At 47.2% G+C, this 19,037-nt stretch overlaps 1 protein-coding gene across 1 annotated transcript in view; it reads right to left on the bottom strand.

The window, feature by feature from the left end:
• Nucleotides 1–3,243: 3,243 nt before the first annotated feature.
• The window catches only part of ppp1r14d (protein phosphatase 1 regulatory inhibitor subunit 14D), a 35,447-nt gene continuing 19,653 nt past the window's right edge, over nt 3,244–19,037 (bottom strand). Inside the window, exons 2-4 of the mRNA XM_080202048.1 lie at nt 10,757–10,837; nt 10,271–10,303; nt 3,244–3,533 (exon numbers count right to left, since the gene is read on the bottom strand). Coding sequence (XP_080058174.1) covers nt 3,465–3,533; nt 10,271–10,303; nt 10,757–10,837 — 183 coding nt within the window. The 3' untranslated portion in view covers nt 3,244–3,464. The remainder of the gene's footprint in view (nt 3,534–10,270; nt 10,304–10,756; nt 10,838–19,037) is intronic.

Genomic DNA, 19,037 nt, shown 5'->3' with positions numbered 1-19,037 from the left:
ATATGGGTTCAATTCAGTGAGAATTATTTCACTGTCCAGTGTCGCATATTGCTGGGCAACAGAAGGGAGGTAATGTCCGTAATTTAATAACAAATGAAACCCCATTAGTTTGTGATGTGTATTGTTATTGGTTGGAGTCAATGACAGGATGATTATTGATTAATTTGTGTTAATGTTCACTGGATAATGTCCACCGGAAAGGTGGGCAATATGAATTTGAGGAATCTACAATTGCTTTCACAGGGCCATTGTTCTTCAGACTGATATCCGGCTGCCCACATTCTATACCTTGAGCGCAGAACTTCCTCATATCGTTCTCCCATTTGATCGTTTGGTTAAATAAAGTCACGTCGTCTCCATCAATATACTTTGAGACTTTGTGTTTAGTTCAAGTCTGAGCAAATAAATAGCCTTGAGATGAAACGCCCGTCAACAATTCTAATACAACATTCTCATTCCCATCCTCCTAATAGGCTATTTAAACCTTTCCCTGTAGCATTAGCTAACCACCTCACGAGATCATTTGCTTCAGCCCCATTGAGGTGCAACCTGTCGAGTCTGTACAGGTACAGCCTCTGTCAGAGCCAGTCCCAGTGTCGCATGAATCTAAAGCCCTCCCTCCTGCACCATCTCTCTATTCTACATAAGAACATAAGAAATAGGAGCAGGAATAGGTCATCTAGCCCTTCGAGCCTGCCCCGCCATTCAGTAAGATCATGGCTGATCTGAAATGAATCACTAAGCCTGTATTAGCTCTAAGATAAAAGCAAAGTACATATTCCTCAGTTTTGCTTTCACTGAGCACTGGCCTTTGTTCCCACTATTAACACATTCTGCTATCTTACTTTATGCTGCTACTAGCACCTTCTTTAGTCCTTAATACCAGCATTAACACTCCCTTTGTCTTGTGTCCATGTCATCTTTAGCTCTAACCTATCCCTGACCTTCTATTCTGCTCCACCTGCTCCAGCACCCCCTGTCCCCTGCCCCTACTCCCAACTATATAATTCATCACATTCCTACCCCTCTTCAGCTCCAAAGAAGTCACATGGACTCGAAACATTAACTTTGTTTCTCTCTCCGCAGATGCTGCCAGACCTGCTGAGATTTTCCAGCATTTTCTTTTGCTCTGTCCCGCTTTCATAAACCCCTCTAAATCTCTCTGTCTACCTTTGCTGCTGGTTCCAGTATGGACCCGTGGCTACTGGATGTCCATCCTTACTCCTTGGAAGGCTCTGCAGAATTTCAATGACCTCCTTGACCCTGGCACCAGGCTGGCAACATACCATCCGAGACTCATGTCTAGGGCCACCTACAGAAATGCCCGTCTTGTCTCTTGACTACCGGATCTCCTGTCACCTATTGTTTTCCCAGTCTTCCCCCTGTACAGCTGAGCCAAGCCTAGTGCTACGAACTTGGCAACGGCATTATACCCCAGAAGAGTCACCGACGTCAACAATATTCACCACAGGGGAGCATGATGCGGGGGTGGGGGGGGTTCCTGTGCCACCTGCTGGTTCTCTTTGACTGCCTGGCAGGTCACCCATTCTCACCCTGCCTGTACACCATGCTGCACTTTCAGCTGGTGGATTCACCGCAGTGATGGCAAATTCTGAAAGCTCTAACTTGAGCTTCTCCAACTCATGGCATGTTTGTCTGCCACTCAAAAAGAAAATGCACAGAGCTGTTCCCTCCCCTCGTGGCACTGAGTCCAACACACAAGAGCAGGAGGATCCCAGGGGTCTGTCCCTGACCTCAGCGTTGGCTGTTACTGGCGTGTGACCTAACCTCACTGCAGAGTGTTTGGAAGGCTCCAGTGCTCGTCCACCATCCAGCAGATCATCCACTGCGGGCATGCGGAATGTGTGCGGGGCATTCAGGAACCAGGTGGGGTGGGGGAGAGGTGGGTGCTTCACCGGGTACCGATCAGGAGGGGCCATCTTGGCTGACTATATTTTTTATGTACTGACCTCTCCTGACGGAATGCGTCACCATGGGGCTGACCATCCATCTCGGATCCAATCCATTCCCACAGGTACTGGACAGGAATTCCCAATTCAGCCCTATATCCAGTGGGATACTCAATTTATTGATTGCCGGCACCCACTGGGAGGAGGGAGGGGGAGCAAGCCTGTCGCAATTCTCTCTGGCCCCTGCTGTGATCTCCATTTCTTCAATCAGCCTCTCAGATCTGCCCCTTCTAGAATTTTCCATATTTACCCCTCATGTTGCTTTCGGTTTCGCTCATGGGCCGCACGGTGGTTAGCATTGCTGCCTTGCAGCGCCAGGGACCTGGGGTCAATTCCGGCCTTGGGTGACCGTGTTTAGTTTTCACATTCTCCCTTGTGTTTGTGTGGGTTTCCTGCCACAGTCCAGAGATGTGTAGGTTAAGGGGGTTAGCCATGGTAAATGTGTGGGGTTATAGGAATAGGGCAGGGGAGAGGGCCCTGGTAAGATACTCTGTCAGAGTGTCGGTGCAGACTCAATGAGCTGAATGCCCTCTTCTGCACTGCAGGGATTGTATGATTCATCATTTAAATAATGATGTGGAGATGCTTGCTTTGGATTGGGGTAGGTACAGTAAACTCCACTAACCTGACGAAGGAGCAGTGCTCCGAAAGCTCATGATTTCAAATAAACCCGTTGGACTTTAACTTGATGTTGTAAGACTTCTTATGTTTAAATAATGAACTATCTTGCATTTCCGTCATGTCCTCAGGATATTCCAAAACACTTGACAGCCAATGAATCATTTTTGAAGTGTAGTCACTCATATAACAGTGGCGGGGGGGAACATAATGGCCAATTTACACAGGAGACATCCACCAATACTATGATCACAACCAAGTTTTTTTGGCTGTTTCATTGGGAGGTAAATATTGGCCAGGACACCGAGAGTAACAAGCAAGTAACATCTGAAATTGTCCAGCCTTCTGACCCCACCCCTGTGTCTGAGGTGAGTTGGTTCCTAGGGGTTAGAGGAATAGTGCCATGGGATCTTTTAACATCTACTAGAGCAGGCCTCTCTTTAATATCCCACACAAAACATGGCACCTCTGACAGTGCAGCACTCCCTCAGTGCTGAACTAGGATTGACGGTCTGGATTGTGCACTGTACTCCCTGGTGTGGGACTCAAATCTGTGACCTTTCGGCCCCAAATAAGAGGCTGGCATTTGGTAAGGCCCGAGGCCTAGGCCTACTTGGCTTGAGTGACAGCGGAGAAGAAATTACACTTACACGTCATATTTTATTAACATTTTAACAAAAAAAAATCCATAAATAGTCACAGACGTATCCCGCTCGGTGTCTGTTTTCATTTTAAAAACCCGCGAATTTGACCCCTCAGCCTGACAGTTCAGTCCTGTTTGGTCCCTTTTGTTAACCAAAACGTGGGGAGGGCAAGTCTGATCACATGCTCCGTTCCGCTGCTGCAACTCCGCTCCGTTGATGGTGGCACTCTGTGTCACTTCTTCTGAGAGACCGTCATTTTCCGGAGGCCCTTTATTCGAATTAGCAACTCGTTAATAAAATCCTGGACCAGAGCAGGTGGAAAAAGAAAAGACATTTTAACTCTCAGAGTTTTCCCTTCTCAATGGGGAATGCTGATGTTTATACATACTGCAGCAAAGCACATTGAAAAATAAAAGTAAAGTTTATTTATTGGTGTCACAAGTAAGGCTTACATTAACACTGCAATGGAGGTACTGTGAAAATCCCCTAGTCGCCACGCTCCGGTGCCTGTTCAGGAACACTGAGGGAGAGTTTAGCATGGCCAATACACCTAACCAGCATGTCTTTCAGACTGTGAGAGGAAACCGGAGCACCCGGAGGAAACCCACGCAGACACAGGAAGAATGTGCAGACTCCACACAGACAGTGACCCAAGCTTGGAATCGAATCCAGGTCCCTGGTGCTGTGAGGCAGCAGTGCTAACCACCGTGCTAAGCGTTCGAGATGATAGATATAAATAAATTGATTTTAATTCACTGCACTCTGTAAATTTAAGCCACTCTGCTGCCAGTACCCCATTATGGAAGGAATATTCCCATCCCACCCGCCACGGGAATTGTGGGACGGCACGGTGGCACAGTGGTTAGCACAAAAACGGTTGACGATGGGCAAGCCGTTGATGTCATCTATATGGATTTCAGTAAGGCGTTTGACAAAGTCCCCCATGGTAGGCTGGTAGAAAAGGTTAAGGCGCATGGGATACGGGGTCAGGTAGCTAGGTGGATTGAGAACTGGCTGGGCAATAGGAGACAGAGGGTAGTTGTGGAGGGGACTTTGTCCAGCTGGAGGCCAGTGACCAGTGGTGTGCCGCAGGGCTCAGTACTGGGACCTCTCCTCTTTGTAGTCTACATAAATGACTTGGAAGAGAGCGTAGGTGGTGTGATCAGCAAGTTTGCTGATGACACCAAGATGGTAGGGTTGGTGGGTACTGAAGTGGATTGTCAGGTGATACAACAGGATATAGATAGGTTGGTGCATTGGGCAGATAGGTGGCAGATGGAATTTAATCCTGACAAATGCGAGGTGATGCATTTTGGAAGGAATAATGTAGAGAGGAGCTATGTGATTAAAGGTAGACAAATTAGGAGTATAGAAACACAGAGGGACCTGGGAGTGCAGGTTCACAAATCCTTGAAGGTTGTGACACAAGTGGAGAATGTTGTCAGGAAGGCTTATGGAATGCTAGCCTTTATAGGAAGAGGTATAGAGTTTAAAAGCTGCCGTCTAATGCTTCAGTTGTATAGAACGTTGGTTAGACCGCATTTGGAGTACTGCGTCCAGTTCTGGTCACCTTACTACCGGAAGGACGTGGAGGCTCTGGAAAGAGTGCAGAGGAGGTTTACCAGGATGTTGCCTGGCATGGAGGGGTTGGGTTATGAGGAAAGGTTGGAGAAACTGGGACTGTTCTCTTTGGAAAGACGGAGATTGAGGGGTGACATGATAGAGGTATATAAGATACTGAAGGGAATAGACAGGGTCAATAGTGAGAGACTGCTCCCTAGATTGGTTACGAATACAAGAGGACATGATTTAAGGGTGAGGGGGGAGAGGTATAATTTGGATATGAGAGGAAGGTTCTTTACGCAGAGAGTAGTGGGGGTATGGAACGCGCTACCGAGTGGGGTGGTGGAGGCGGGAACGTTGGACTCGTTTAAGGTTCAGTTAGATAGGCACATGAGTGAAACGAGGATGGAGGGTTATGGTAGGGGTTATTGAATAAGGGTTAGAACCTCGGGAGACACCGGAAAGGCAGGCTTGTGATTAACGTTTTTGTCTTTTCACTCCGCAGGTGGAGGTCCACCTCGTTATCAAACGAGGGGCATGCACACGGTGGGTCGTGCGTAGGCTGCTCCTGGAGGTTCCGGGAGTGGCCTAGTACTTTGTGTCGGTGTGTGTGCTTGATCCTGGACCGGTAGACGGGTGCCGCAACAGCTCGGTGACCAGCACTGCTAGCTGTGCAGATACATGGATTTGGGCCTGTGTCTGTGGGAGTTTGTGCATTCTCCCTGTGGTTGCGTGGGTTTCCTCCGGGCGCTCCGGTTTCCTCCCACACCCCAAAGATGTGCTCTTAGGCTGATTGGTTTTACCAAATTGACACTATTCTCCCCTGAATCTGGCTAAGTCAGGGGTTCTATTTGTAGATACGCAGGGTAGAATAGGTGTAGGGTGATGCGGCGGCGCAGGCTTGTTGGGCCGAAGGGCCTGTTTCCCGTGCTGGGTTGTTCTTTGTTCTTTGTTCTTGTTCTTGTAAATGTGTGGGGTTACGGGGATAGGGCCTGGGTGGGAGAGTTGTTGGTGCAGCCTCGATGGGCTGAATGGCCTCCTTCTGTAGGGATTCTATTTCTATGACAGGGATCATGTAAAGGTCTGTTGACCTCGGGTGGGATTTTCCAGTCTTGAGGTGAGCATGCCTGGAAAATCCTGTTTACCCATCACCCTGTGCTCACTGACCCGATGTTGATTCCCACAAGCAGTTGTAAAATTCTCACACTCGTTTCCCTATCCTTCCTGTGCCCCACCCATTCTCTGTACACTTTCCACAAATTATCGCACTGTCTGCATTCCTACCACCCTGGCCTCTTCACCATCCCTCTGATCCTCCATTGGCCATCGTGCCTTCGGCCGCCTCGGTCCTGAGCTCCGGAATTCCCTTCCTAAACCTCTCTCCACCTTAGCTTCATCCTTTAAGACCTTCTTTAAAGCCCATCTTATTGACCAAGCTTTTAGCCCTAGTATTCCATTTCTTTGGCACAGTCTTAACCTTTAACACAGTGGCACAATGGTTAGCACTGCTGCCTTACAGCACCAAGGACTGGGGTTCAATTCCGGTCTCGGTTCACTGTCTGTGTGGAGTTGGCACGTTCTCCCTGTATCCGTGTGAGTTCCTCTGGGTGCTCCAGTTTCCTCCCACAGTCTGAAAGATATCTGGTTTGGGTTGATTGGCCGTGCCAAATTGACCCACGTGTTAGGGGGATTAGTAGGGTAAATATGTGGAGTTACAGGAATAGGGCCTTAGTGGGACTGCGGTCGGTACAGACTGGGATTTTTTTAGATGGGCTGAATGGCCACCTTCTGCACTGTCGCGATTCTATCAAGATTGATCCGATGTTTAATTTTGTGACTTTTAGGGGGCATCTGAACAAATTAATGAATGGAATGGGAATAGAGAGATATGGAAGGATGGGGGCTTTTAGTACAGGCGGGCAGTATGGTCGATGCAGGCTTGGATAGCAGGAGGGCAGAAGGGCCTGTTCCTGTACTGTAATTTTCTTAATAAAACTGAAAGAGGAAACACTGGAAAATCTCAGCAGGTCTGGCAGCATCTGTTTTGAGTCCAGATGACCCTTTGTCAAAGCATAATTTTGTAATTTTCTTTGTTCTTTGTCTGATGGGCCAGGACTTTTCAGGTGGTGGGATTTCCCTTCCCGAAGCATGAGTGGTCCATCTACTCCGCATCCATTTCACACTCAAATAGGTGTTACTCGGCTGGAGGTGGAAATTCTGTTCCTCGCTTAATAGAAATCCCACTTTAGTACTCTGTGGTCTCAACAGCGCCAGAAGCTGCAGTGGACAGGACTGGGACTACATGCAATCCCCCAGAGTCTAGAATTCAAGTGTGCTCTGGTGGTCTCAGGACAAGAATGGCAGGGGAGGCCTGGAGGTGGACAGAGAGGCATTGGTGTATTGGCAGAGAGTCTCGAATGGGGTGGGAATGTGTTGTGGTCATGGGATGGGAGGAGGTCCTGCAGTTACTAGGCTTTAAGAAGGAGAGGGGGTGTACCCAAAGTTAAAAAGGGGGTTGCTGGTGAATGGCATGGTGGCACAGTAGTTAGCACTGCTGCCTCACAGCACCAGGGACCCGGGTTCAATTCTGGCCTCGGGTGACTGTCTGTGCAGAGGCTGCACGTTCTCCCCATGCCTGCGTGGGTTTCCTCCGGGTGGTCCAGTTTCCTCCCACACTCCAAAGGTGTGCTGGTTGGATGGATTGGTCATGCTAAATTGCCTGTTCGTGTCCCGTGATGTGTAGATTAGGGGGATTAGCAGAGTAAATGCATGGGGCTGGACCTAGACCTGGGTAAGATGCTGTGTCAAAGAGTGGATGCAGACTTGATGGGCCGAATGGCCTCCACCTGCACTGTTGGGATTCTGTGACAATAAGTGGCTACTTAAAGGCATGAATTGGGCTAAGGGCAGGCAGCCCACCTGAGGCTGCACCTGCCCCAGTGTTAAACTGCTGAGAGGTCGGGGTAGGTGGGAACTCCAGGCCTCCCCCACTGCCCTTGCCCTGAGGCCAGGATTGCATGCAATCCCAGAGTCCAGGAATGTGGGTGGGGATTGTGTTTTCAGATTTAATTTGACACTGGGGACAGAAAGGCACCAAGACTTGAGAGATAGAGTAGCCGGAAATTTTTGGATCTCCACAACGTAAGTCAGAACACTCCAGCTATCCCTGCCCCCGTCACTGCTGCCAGCAGGAATGTGGCACTCAGCCAAAACTTCATGCAGTGCTGTGAGACTGGAGAACCCCAGCTCTGGGCGAGGGTGGAGAATCCAGCCCATGGTTTCTGGCTCTGAAGGCAGCCTACCATTGGCCAGTGCCAGAACCTTCCATTCTGCTGATGTCTGGGGGGTTTCATGTGCTCCGCACCCTTCACCGGCAGGGAGTCACCGCTGGAGGGGCTGGAAGATTCCACCAGCGGGAAGGGCCAGGAGGTTTGGCCAGCAAGTATTATTATTATTATATTAGTTTGTGCTACATTGCGTTAAAATGTTATATTGTTGTTACGTTACATGTTTTGGCCTCATATTGATCTAAAGATTGTGCACTGAGAATATAAACAGAAAGTGCTGACAAGAGAAACAGAGACAACAGTGGAATTTGTCCAAAATGTTTCTAAGTATCATAACAGCGTGAAAATGGGAGTCCTCCGGCTGGTCTCATGCAGACCTTCTGCCAACCCCCACGGACATCAAACCCCCACCCCCCCGCCCTTCTCCCCCATCCACCATCAGCGGCTTTGCTACACTCCCCCCCCACCCGCCCAACCCCAACACACCAACACAGGTCACCGGCACTGGGGCATGAGGACCCTTTGGCTGAGTCCCCTGCCAGATCCCTAATATACGTTCCCCGCCCTCCCGTTAGGACCCCCTTTGTGGCCCACCCCCTTGCGGAGCCCCCCCCATCATGCCGTTGAGGAGTTGGGGGGGGGGAAGCAACCATTACATCGGGGCAGCACAGTGGCACAGTGGTTAGCACTGATAAATTGCCCCTTAGTGTCAGGGAGGTTAGCAGGGTAAATATGTGGGGTTACGGGGATGGGGCCTGGATGGGATTGCAGACTCAATGGGGCGAATGGCCTCATTCTGCACTGTAGATGCTATAATTTTATGTCAATGCAATCAAATCTCTGTTAACAGACCTTGCTCCCTCTCTGGATGCTGAGCCATTCTCTCCGTTGAGTTGAGATGGTAAGATCACACCCAACATTTCTGATCCAACATGATCCCGGGAAATATCTGACTTGGAATGTTAACTCTGTTTCTGTCTCCACAGACATTATGTGGGTTTACTATCAAATAAACTGGTTGGACATTAACCTGGTGTTGTGAGACTTCTTACTGTCTCCACAGACGTTGCCAGACTTGCTGAGTTTTCACAGCCCTTCCTGTTTTTATTCCAGATACTCAGAATCCGCAGAATTTTGTCTTTATTTCAGTGTATGGGTATTCTTTGGTCTTGGTAACCTTTCCACATTTCAGCAACAAGCTGCCCTCTGTTAATGCAAAGACAGGTACTGAAGTTTCCTGGGCTGACGATGCTTTGCATTTCAACAAGTGACAGCAAGGGGGCAACCTTGCACCATTTTAGCTTCACACATATTCAGCTGCAGCTGAAAATATTGCCATTGTTTTTCTACAAAGCATCTATAGTACAGAACCAGGCCATTCGATTCAATACAATTCAACTCCCACCTTACTTCACATCAGCATAATCTCCTAATCCCTCCTTCCCTGTGTTTAATGAACTCCCCCTTAAATAACACCTGCACAATTAGCCTTGTCCGATCCATGGAGGAGTCAATTTGACATTCTATCCACTCTGAGGAAATAAATTTCTCCTGATTGCCTTTTGGATTTTTTACTAACGCACCTCCCCCTTGCCACCATCAGGTTTAGATGCCCCAACAGTGGGCACATCTATACTACCAGGCAAGGTGGCACAGTGGTTAGCACGACTGCCTCACAGCACCAGGGACCCGGGTTCAATTCCTGGCCTTGGGTCACTGTCTGTGTGGAGTCTGTATGTTCTCCCCATGTCTGCATGGGTTTCATCCGGGTTCTCCAGTTTCCTCCCAAAGTCTAAAAGAAGCGCTGGTTAGGTGCATTGGCCATGCTAAATTCTCCCTCGGTGTACCCGAACATGCGCCAGAGTGTGGTGACTAGCGGATTTTCACAGTAACTTCATTGCAGTGTTAATGTAAGCCTACTTGTGACCAGTAAAGAAACTAAACTAAGAAGTCCTAGACACACAGAAGCCCACCACAGATACATTGAAACCCCCAGACACACTGAACTCCCCCCAAGACAGACTGAACTCTCCTAAGTCACACTGAAGCCCCTCCCAGACATATGGAACCCTGGGCTCACCCCACCCCCCCAACCCCAGACATATTATACCCCTTACACTCCCTCTTGCTGTTTCTGTAAGTGAGGCAAATAAGATGAAGAGATCACTGAGGAGAAGGTTTTACTTACGTCTGTAGGTTTACAACATTCGTGTAGCATCTCCTGGGAGGGGAGAGAAAAACATATGTTCAATTTAAAGCAAAGACAACAGTAACACTGCGCGAGAAAGATCTGGCCACGTCCAGTGCCATGGTTTTCATCTTCCCTACAGGCCGTTTTCCCACGTGCAGCCTGACCTGGTGGACCAAGCGGTGAAGAACCATTGCAGCATTGGAATAGGAGACTAGGCTCCTCTTTGTGAACATCACCATATTTTAACAGAGAACAGAATGGGATAAATACAGATAGACCTCTATCTCTGTATCTTTGAGCTAAGGTTCTGTGTGATGTAAATTAACCAAGCCCCCACCCCCCACCCCCGGCCCCCGGATCATTTGTTCCTCTCTGTAAGAGAGTCTCTGATCAGAACAAATGAAACAGAACGGAATGGCGGATTTGGATTTGAGGCTGGAATGTTTTCAGCTGGAAGGCAGACTTACAGCAGCGAGCCATTACCTGGAGTTTGGAACGCTGATCTTCATCCGAGATTTCTAGCAGTTCGTCAATGTCGATCTCCAGTTCTGGGATTTCTTCCTCCTTCGGAAAAAAGGAAAGTATTGATGGAAAACTCGGGAACAGACAGCTGGATGAGGGGACGGGGGGGGGGGGTGGGGGTGTGGCGTTGGGGGGGGTGGTGATGTAAGGATTGGAATCCAGTCAAGCAGTGGATTCTGAAGTGGTTTGTGATGTTCGTATCCTTGTGAGAGGGAATGTATTCCGCCAGATTTAGTTACACAGAATAGCCATTGCCTGGCTCTTATTCAGTCTGCGCCAATGGCTAACTTGCAACCTTGGGGTGGGCTTCCCTTGTGCCCCGGTTCTGAGTGCGACCCACGAGACATTTTATTGACCATTGCCCAGGCGCAGGGTTGACACATTCCATTGATTTCCATTTAGGTAGATTTACCTTCCTTCCGATATGGCTGAAGTGATCGCACATCAGACAAGGACATGTGAAGTGCGATGCGTACTGATTATTCACAACATTGACTGGATTCGCTCCGGATTAGTTCTGTGCACTCCGTGTAAAAGAAATTAGGGATGCGCAATAAATTCCGGCCTAGCCAGCGAGGCCTGAATCCCATAAAATGAATTTTTATATAAATTATTGATGGATTACTTTCTGATTGACGGTGAGCGCTCCCTCTGAGTCCAAAAGGTAAATATTTCTTTTGAGTTTACCATTAGAAGTTAATAGCTCTATTAATATATAAATGACTAAACATTCTTTGTTACTTAGGATCTCTACAGTGCAGAAGGAGGCCATGCAGCCCATCGAGTCTCACTGGCCACAATCCCATCCAGGCCCTAGCCCCATAACCTCATGCATTTACCATGCTAGTCCCCCCCTGTCACTAAGGTGCAATTTAGCATTGCCAATGCACCTAACCCGCACATCTTTAGGCTATGGAAGGAAACCGGAGTAGTCAGAGGAAACCCATGCAGACATGGTGAGAAGGTGCAGACTCCGAAAAGACAGTGACCCGAGCCAGGAATCGATCCCGGCTCCCTGGCGCTGTGAGGCAGCAGTGCTAACCACTGTGCCACCATGCCACCCTAGTTATGATATATTTGGCTTTTTTTCAGTGTATTTAGTCTTACTCATGGGATTGTGGTTAGAACACATTGCTGATTCCAATCCTGCAGCCCAGTGAGATGAAGGAGGGCCACTCATATGGCACACTCACCAGCCGAGGATGGCCATCACTGATCTGGTCTGTTCCATAGCACTGTGCTGTGCTGGTGTTTGTGCTATATAGAAGCATGATTGGTCCACCATCTGCAAATACCTGCCGGATTCTCCCCAGATTAGCTCTGTGCACTGCATGTCAGAGAAATGAGGGATGGGCAATAAACTCTCGCCTGCCCAGCGAGGCCCACATTCCGTAAATGAATCCTGGAAGAAATTATTAACAGGCTGCTTTATGATTACACTAGGGAAATGCTGAGAGATCTCAAACCTGGAGTTAATAAGGCAGCTAATGTGCTTGGGATTGCAGCAATGTACTCAGGCCTCCACTCTCCTGCCACTCACAGTAACATGCTCAAGTACATACAGCGATTCCCATTGATCCTTTAATCATAGAATTCCAGAAGGAGGCTATTCAGCCCATCGAATCTGCACCAACCATGGTCCCCCCAGGCCCTATCCTTGTAACCCCATGTATTTACCTTAGCTAATCCTCCTGACACTAAGGGACAATTTAGCAAAATAGGCCAATCCACCTAACCCACACATCTTTGGACTGGACGGGTGGCATGGTGGTTAGCACTGCTGCCTCACAGCGCCAGAGAGTCAGGTTCAATTCCAGCCTCAAGTCACTAAATGCATGGAGTTTGTGCAATCTCTCCTAGTCTGCATGGATTTCCTCCGGGTGCTCCGGTTTCCTCCCTCAGTCCAAAGATGTGCAGGTTAAGTTGATTGACCAGAATAAATTGACCCTAGGATTAGGGGGATTAGCAGGGGAAGTATGTGGGAGTACAGGAATAGAGCCTGGGTGGGATTGTGATTGGTGCTGAATCAATGGGCTGAACGGCCTCCTTCCGCACTGTGGGATTCGTGGCAGGAAACTAGAAACCAGACACAGGGAGAATGTGCAGACTCTGCACAAACAGTCACCCAAGCCGGTAATCGAACCCGGGTCCCTGGCGCTGTGAGGCAGCAGTGTTAACCACTGTGCCACCATGCTGCCCCTCAGTTCAGGCCCCTGATTAATATCCAGGCCATAGTCACGTGCAACCAGCAACTCACAATTGTAAACAACGCAAAGGGGGTGACCCTTGATCCCAATAACTTTGTGCTGTCGTGCGCATCATGAAAGAGGAATTTGCTTCCTTGGCACCAAGCTCTCGTTTAAAAATTGAACATGATAAGTTATCTCGGCCTTTATTTCCAGCCCGCAACTGAATTCCTCACTTTAACCAGCGGACTCTGGTGGGCCACCATTTATATTGATGAGGATTTTGTCAAAATAGTAAGAGTTATTTTGATTATTTTTCCACGGGAATGCAGGAACAGGAGGAGGCCATTCAGGCTGGTTCTGTTATTAAGTTAAATATATGTTTCAATTCCATTGAGGATCCTTTGTTCTATCTCCCTTTAAACTGTCAGTTAACAAACATCTGAACAAAGGGAAGAAATTGCTGACACCTTGGCCAAAATCTTTATATCCCTCTCTTTAGCCACGGGCAAGGTAGTAGAGGATTGGCGAGTAGCTAATATTGTCCTTCTATTTAAGAAGGGCAGAAGAGACAATCCCAGAAATTGCAGGCATGTGAGGCTTACATCAGTGGTAGGGAAATTATTGGAGAAGATTCTTAAGGACAGGATGTATTCACATCTAGAAGCGAATGGCAGCACGGTGACACAGTGGTTAGCACTGCTGTCTCACAGTGTCGGGGACCCAAATTCGATCCCTGGCTTGGGTCACTGGTTGTGAAGAGTTTACATGTTCTCCCCGTGTCTGCGTGGGTTTCCTCCGAATGCTCTTGTTTCCTCCCACGGTCCAAAGATGTGCAGGTTCGGTGGATTATAGGGTCTGGTTAGGATTGTGGTCAGTGCAGACTCGATGGACTGAATGGCCTCCTTCTGCACTGTTAGATTCTTGGATTCTAATAGGCTTATTAGCGATAGGCAGCATGCTTTTGTGAAAGGGAGTTCCTGTGTGGGAAACTTGATTCAGTTCTTTGAGGAAGTGATAAGAAAAATTGATAAGGGCAGTGAATGTTGTATAAATGGACTTTAGTAAAGCCTTCTATAAGGTTCCTCGTGGCAAGCTGATATGGAGGAGGAGTTGTATGGGATCCAAGGTGTACTGGTAAGATGGATACAAAACTGGCTTGAGCATTAAAAGCAGAGAGAAGGGTGCTTTTCTAACTGGAGCTCTGTGAGAACTGGTGTTCCACAAGGATCAGTGCTGGGGCATCTGTTCTTTGTAATATATATATATAAATGATTTGGAAGAAAATGTAGGTGGTCTGAATAGTATATTTGCAGATGATACAAAAATTGGGGGAATAGCAGGTAGTGAGGAGGATTGTCAGAGGATACAGCAGGATATAAATCAACTGGAGACCTGGGCTAATACATGGCAGGTGGAATTTAACCTGGACAAATGTGAGGTGATGTGATTTGGACGGTCTATTGCAGATGGAAAGTATACAGTAAATGGGAGAGCCCTTACAAATATTAGCATACAGAGGGATCTAGGTGTGCAGATCCACAGTTCCCTGAAAGTGGCAACTCAGGTGAATAAAGTAATCAAGAAGGCATATAGAATGCTGGTCGTCATCGGTTGGGTTGTTGAATATAGGAATTGGAAAATCATGTTGCGCCTGTGTAAGATTTTGGTTAGGTCACATTTGGAGTATTGTGTACAATTCTGGTTGCCACACAACTGGAAAGATATTGATACATTAGAAAGGGGGCAGAAGAGATTTACCAGGATGTTGCCTGGTTTGGAGGAAATGGAGTATGAAGAAAGGTTGAACAAACTTGGATTGTTTTTACTGGAGCGTTGGAGGATGAGGGGGGCCAGGCCTGATGGAGGTTCAGACAATTGTGACAGGCTTGGATAGAGTGGACAGTCAGAGTCTTTTTCACAGGGTCGAAGGGTCAATTACTCAGGGGCATAGGTTGAAAGTGAGAGGGGGCAAGTTTAAAAGAGATGTAAGGTTTTTCACATAGAGGGTGGTGAATGTCTGGGACGCGCTGCAGGCGGAGGTGGAAGCAGATTCTGTGACAACGTCCCAGAGGCATGTGGATAGACACACAAATAGGGAGATAATAAAGGGATATGAAGCAAGTAGAGGCAAGAAAATATTAGATTAGAGAGGCATTTGTGTCGGCACGGGCTTGGTGGGCCGAAGGGCCTGTTCCTGTGCTGCATTTTTATATCAATCTGCTTTGAGAACTCCAATTGTTATTCACTATCCACAGCCTTCTGAGGCAGAAAGTTCCACATTTCTACAACATTGGTGTGAGAAAGTGCTTTTCAAAAATTCACTTATGGGCATCGCTGGCTGGGCCAGCATTCATTGCCCATCCCTAACTACCCTCCATTTCAGAGGGCATTGAGGAGACAACCACATCACTATCCCTTCCTGAAGTCCTCTGCTAAACATTCTGGTTCTAAATTTAAGATTGTACCACCTTGTTCTTGATCCCTTCTCAAAGCGTTTTTCTCAAGTTCCCTATAGTGTCCTTTCAAAACGTCAAACACCTCATTCATATAGAAGGATTACAGTACTAATGGAGACCATTCGGCCCATTGTATCTGCAAGGACTCGCTGCAAGAGCAACTCACCCAGCTTTCCACAGCCTGGAAAATTCTTTCCTTTTCAGACCATGATCAGATCCCCCTCAAAGTACAAAGAACAGTACAGCACAGGAACAGGCCCTTTGGCCCTCAACGCCTGTGTGGATCACATTGTCTTAAGTCAACAAGCCGTCTGTGTCCCCCTATTCCCCATCTGTTCACGAGTCTATCCAGATAAGTTTTAAATGTCGCTAACATGTCTGCCTCAACCACCTCACTTGGCAGTGCATTCTAGGCCCGCACATTTCTAAAAGCTTTTTAAGTCTATTTATTAGTGTCACAAGCAGGCTTACATTAATGCTGCAATGAAGTTACTGTGAAAATCCCCGGTTGGCACACTCTGGCACCTGTTCAGGTACACTGAGGGGGAATTTAGCATGGCCAATGCACCTAACCCACACACCCTTTCAGATTGTGGGAGGAAATCGGAGCATCCGAAGGAAACCCATACAGACATGGGGAGAACGTGCAAACTTCACACAGACAGTGACCCAAGCTGGGAATTGAACCCACGTCCCTGGTGCTGTGAGGCAGCAGTGCTAATCACTGTGCCATTGTGTCCCCCCACCCAAGCCGGTGACCATAAAAGTGGGAGTGGAGGTGGGGGTGGCTTGCTGGTCACCATTACACACCCTCGTGACAAGCAGTCACTGTGCAAGCTCGCAAAAATAAAAGACAAAGGCAGGGGAATGCTCCCAGGCTCAGCCTCCTGAAGCCAGGCCTAGGAATAAGGGACAGAGGGTCGAGGGACACCGGACAAACAGTCAAAATAAGGGACAATCCCAAGGGACAGAAAGTTGAGGGACACCAGACAAACATTCAAAATAAGGGACAATCCCTTAAAATGGAACAAGTTGTTGCAGGAGGGGATGGTAGCACGGACAAATAGCAGATAGGGGCAAAGGTCATGAACCAAGGCTAAGGGGAGTTGGAGGTGAGCAGTCAGGTGACAAAACCTCCAGAATTATCTCCAACCAGAATCAACAGAATGAAGTCATGACGTGGAGATGCCGACATTAGACTGGGATGAGCACAGTAAGAAGTCTCACACCACCAGGTTAAAGTCCAACAGGTTTATTTGGAATCACGAGTTTTTGGAGCACTGCTCCTTCATCAGGTGAGTGAAACCAATGAAGGGGCAGTGCTCCGAAAGCTTGTGATTCCAAATAAACCCGTTGGTCTTTAACCTGGTGGTGTGAGACTTTGCACTGTCTCCACAGAAGTGAAAGAATCATAGAATCCCTACAGTGTAGAAAGAGTGTTCATCTAGTCTGCACCAACAACAATCCCATCCAGGCGCTATCCCTGTGTATTTATTCTGCTAATCTCTCTGACACTACGGGACAATTTAGTACAGCCAATGAACCTAATCTTTGTACTGTGGGAGGAAGCCGGAGCACCTGGAGAAAACCCACACAGACACAGAGGGAATGTCTAAACTCCGCACAGACAGCCGCTCGAAGCCAGAATTGAACCCGGGTCTCTGGCGCAGCGTTTTTAACCACTGTGCCTCCGAGACCAATAAAACAGGTGACTTCCTGGCTCTTTTCATTTGACCTGACCACAATTCGCTTTTAACTTGTCATTAACATGGCTCTCTCAGTGTAATCGATGAACCGGAACCTCTGTAATAATTAATATGGTCAGGGGAATGGAAGCAAGGAGCACTTTCCATGAAACACGCCAGGGCTAAACTGTGCCAAGATCGTTATTGGGAGATTATAGATCTTCTTGTATGTTACAGGTCAGTTAGAGAGACAGTAATGGATGTATCCGTGGAGATCACATTGCAGAGTAGGCCTGGCTTATTAGAAGTAGTCAATCTCCAGCTGCAAAAAGCCACACAAGAAAAATATTGTACTCTGAGAGGCCCCACTACCAATAAGTTCCAGCCCAAAGTAACAGCACAATTCAAAAATAAAAATAAACTAACATTCTTATCTCTTCCACAGTTTAAATTATAATGGGAGTCGGCGTGAAAGCTGTCTACTGTTATTTAGTGGAAAAAGAGTTCCCAAACTGGACTAACTGTGATATATCTGCAGGACTAGGAAGGTCATAAAACCATGAGATAGAGGAGCAGAATTAGGCCATTTGGCCCATCGAGTCTGCTCCGCCGTTCAATCACTGTTGATAAGTTTTTCAACCACTTTCTCCCACCTTTTCTCCATAACCTTTGCTCCCCTTACCAATCAAGAATCTATCTCGTCCTTAAATAGACTTAGTGACCTGGCCTCCACAATCTCCTGTGGCAATGAATTCCACTGTTTCACCAGAGATAGTGAGTCACATATAAAGTCACGTCCAGACTGTTATTCCATTAAAGGATACAGTTTCACCCTCACCATTATCAAATCACAATTACCCTTCCCAAGGGTTGACCATGGGAAATCCTGTTCATTATCCAGACAGCTAATTATAATGAAATGCTCTTTAATTCAGAATAATGAATATATAGGCTGAGTTACATGCTTGAATGTAATCAAGGGTTTCAGATGGTTTAAATATAGAATAATTGATTCACTGAAATGGGTTACAGACTGAAATCTAATCAAGGGATTTGGATGGTTAAAATATAGAATAATGGATACCCGGGACTGAGTTACAGACTGGATTCTAATTGAGGAGTTCAGGTGGTTTATACACAGAATAATGGATACGTGGGAGTGAGTTACAGACTGGATTCTAATTCAGGAGTTCAGGTGGTTTATACACAGAATAATGGATACCCAGGAGTGAGTTACAGACTGGATTCTAATTCAGGAGTTCAGGTGGTTTATACACAGAATAATGGATACCCGGGAGTGAGTTACAGACTGGATTCTAATTCAGGAGTTCAGGTGGTTTATACACAGAATAATGGATACCCAGGAGTGAGTTACAGACTGGATTCTAATCGAGGGGTTCAGATGATTTATATATAGAATAATGGATACCCGGGAGTGAGTTACAGACTGGAATCTAATCGAGGGGTTCAGATGGTTCATATATAGAATAATGCATACCCGGGAGTGAGTTACAGACTGGAATCTAATTGAGGAGTTTAGATGGTTTATATATTGAATAATGGATACCTGGGAGTGAGTTACAGACTGGAATCTAATCGAGGGGTTCAGATGGCATATATATAGAATAATGGATAACCAGGAATGAATTACAGACTGGAATCTAATTGAGTGGTTCAGATGGTTTATATGCAGAATAATGGACACCTGGGATTGAGTTACAGACTGGAATCTAATCAAGGGGATCAGATGGTTTCTACATAAAATAATAGATTCTCGGGAGTGAGTTACAAACTGAAATCTAATCGAGGGGTTCAGATGGTTTATATATAGAATAATGGATACCCGGGAGTGAGTTATAAACTGGAATCTAATCGAGGGGTTCAGATAATTTATATATTGAATAATGGATAC

Source organism: Carcharhinus amblyrhynchos, chromosome 14 (assembly GCF_965287045.1).
Source record: "Carcharhinus amblyrhynchos chromosome 14, sCarAmb.v2.hapA, whole genome shotgun sequence".
In the NCBI taxonomy this organism is placed as follows: domain Eukaryota; kingdom Metazoa; phylum Chordata; class Chondrichthyes; order Carcharhiniformes; family Carcharhinidae; genus Carcharhinus; species Carcharhinus amblyrhynchos.
This window is presented reverse-complemented; position numbering and strand designations above follow the sequence as displayed.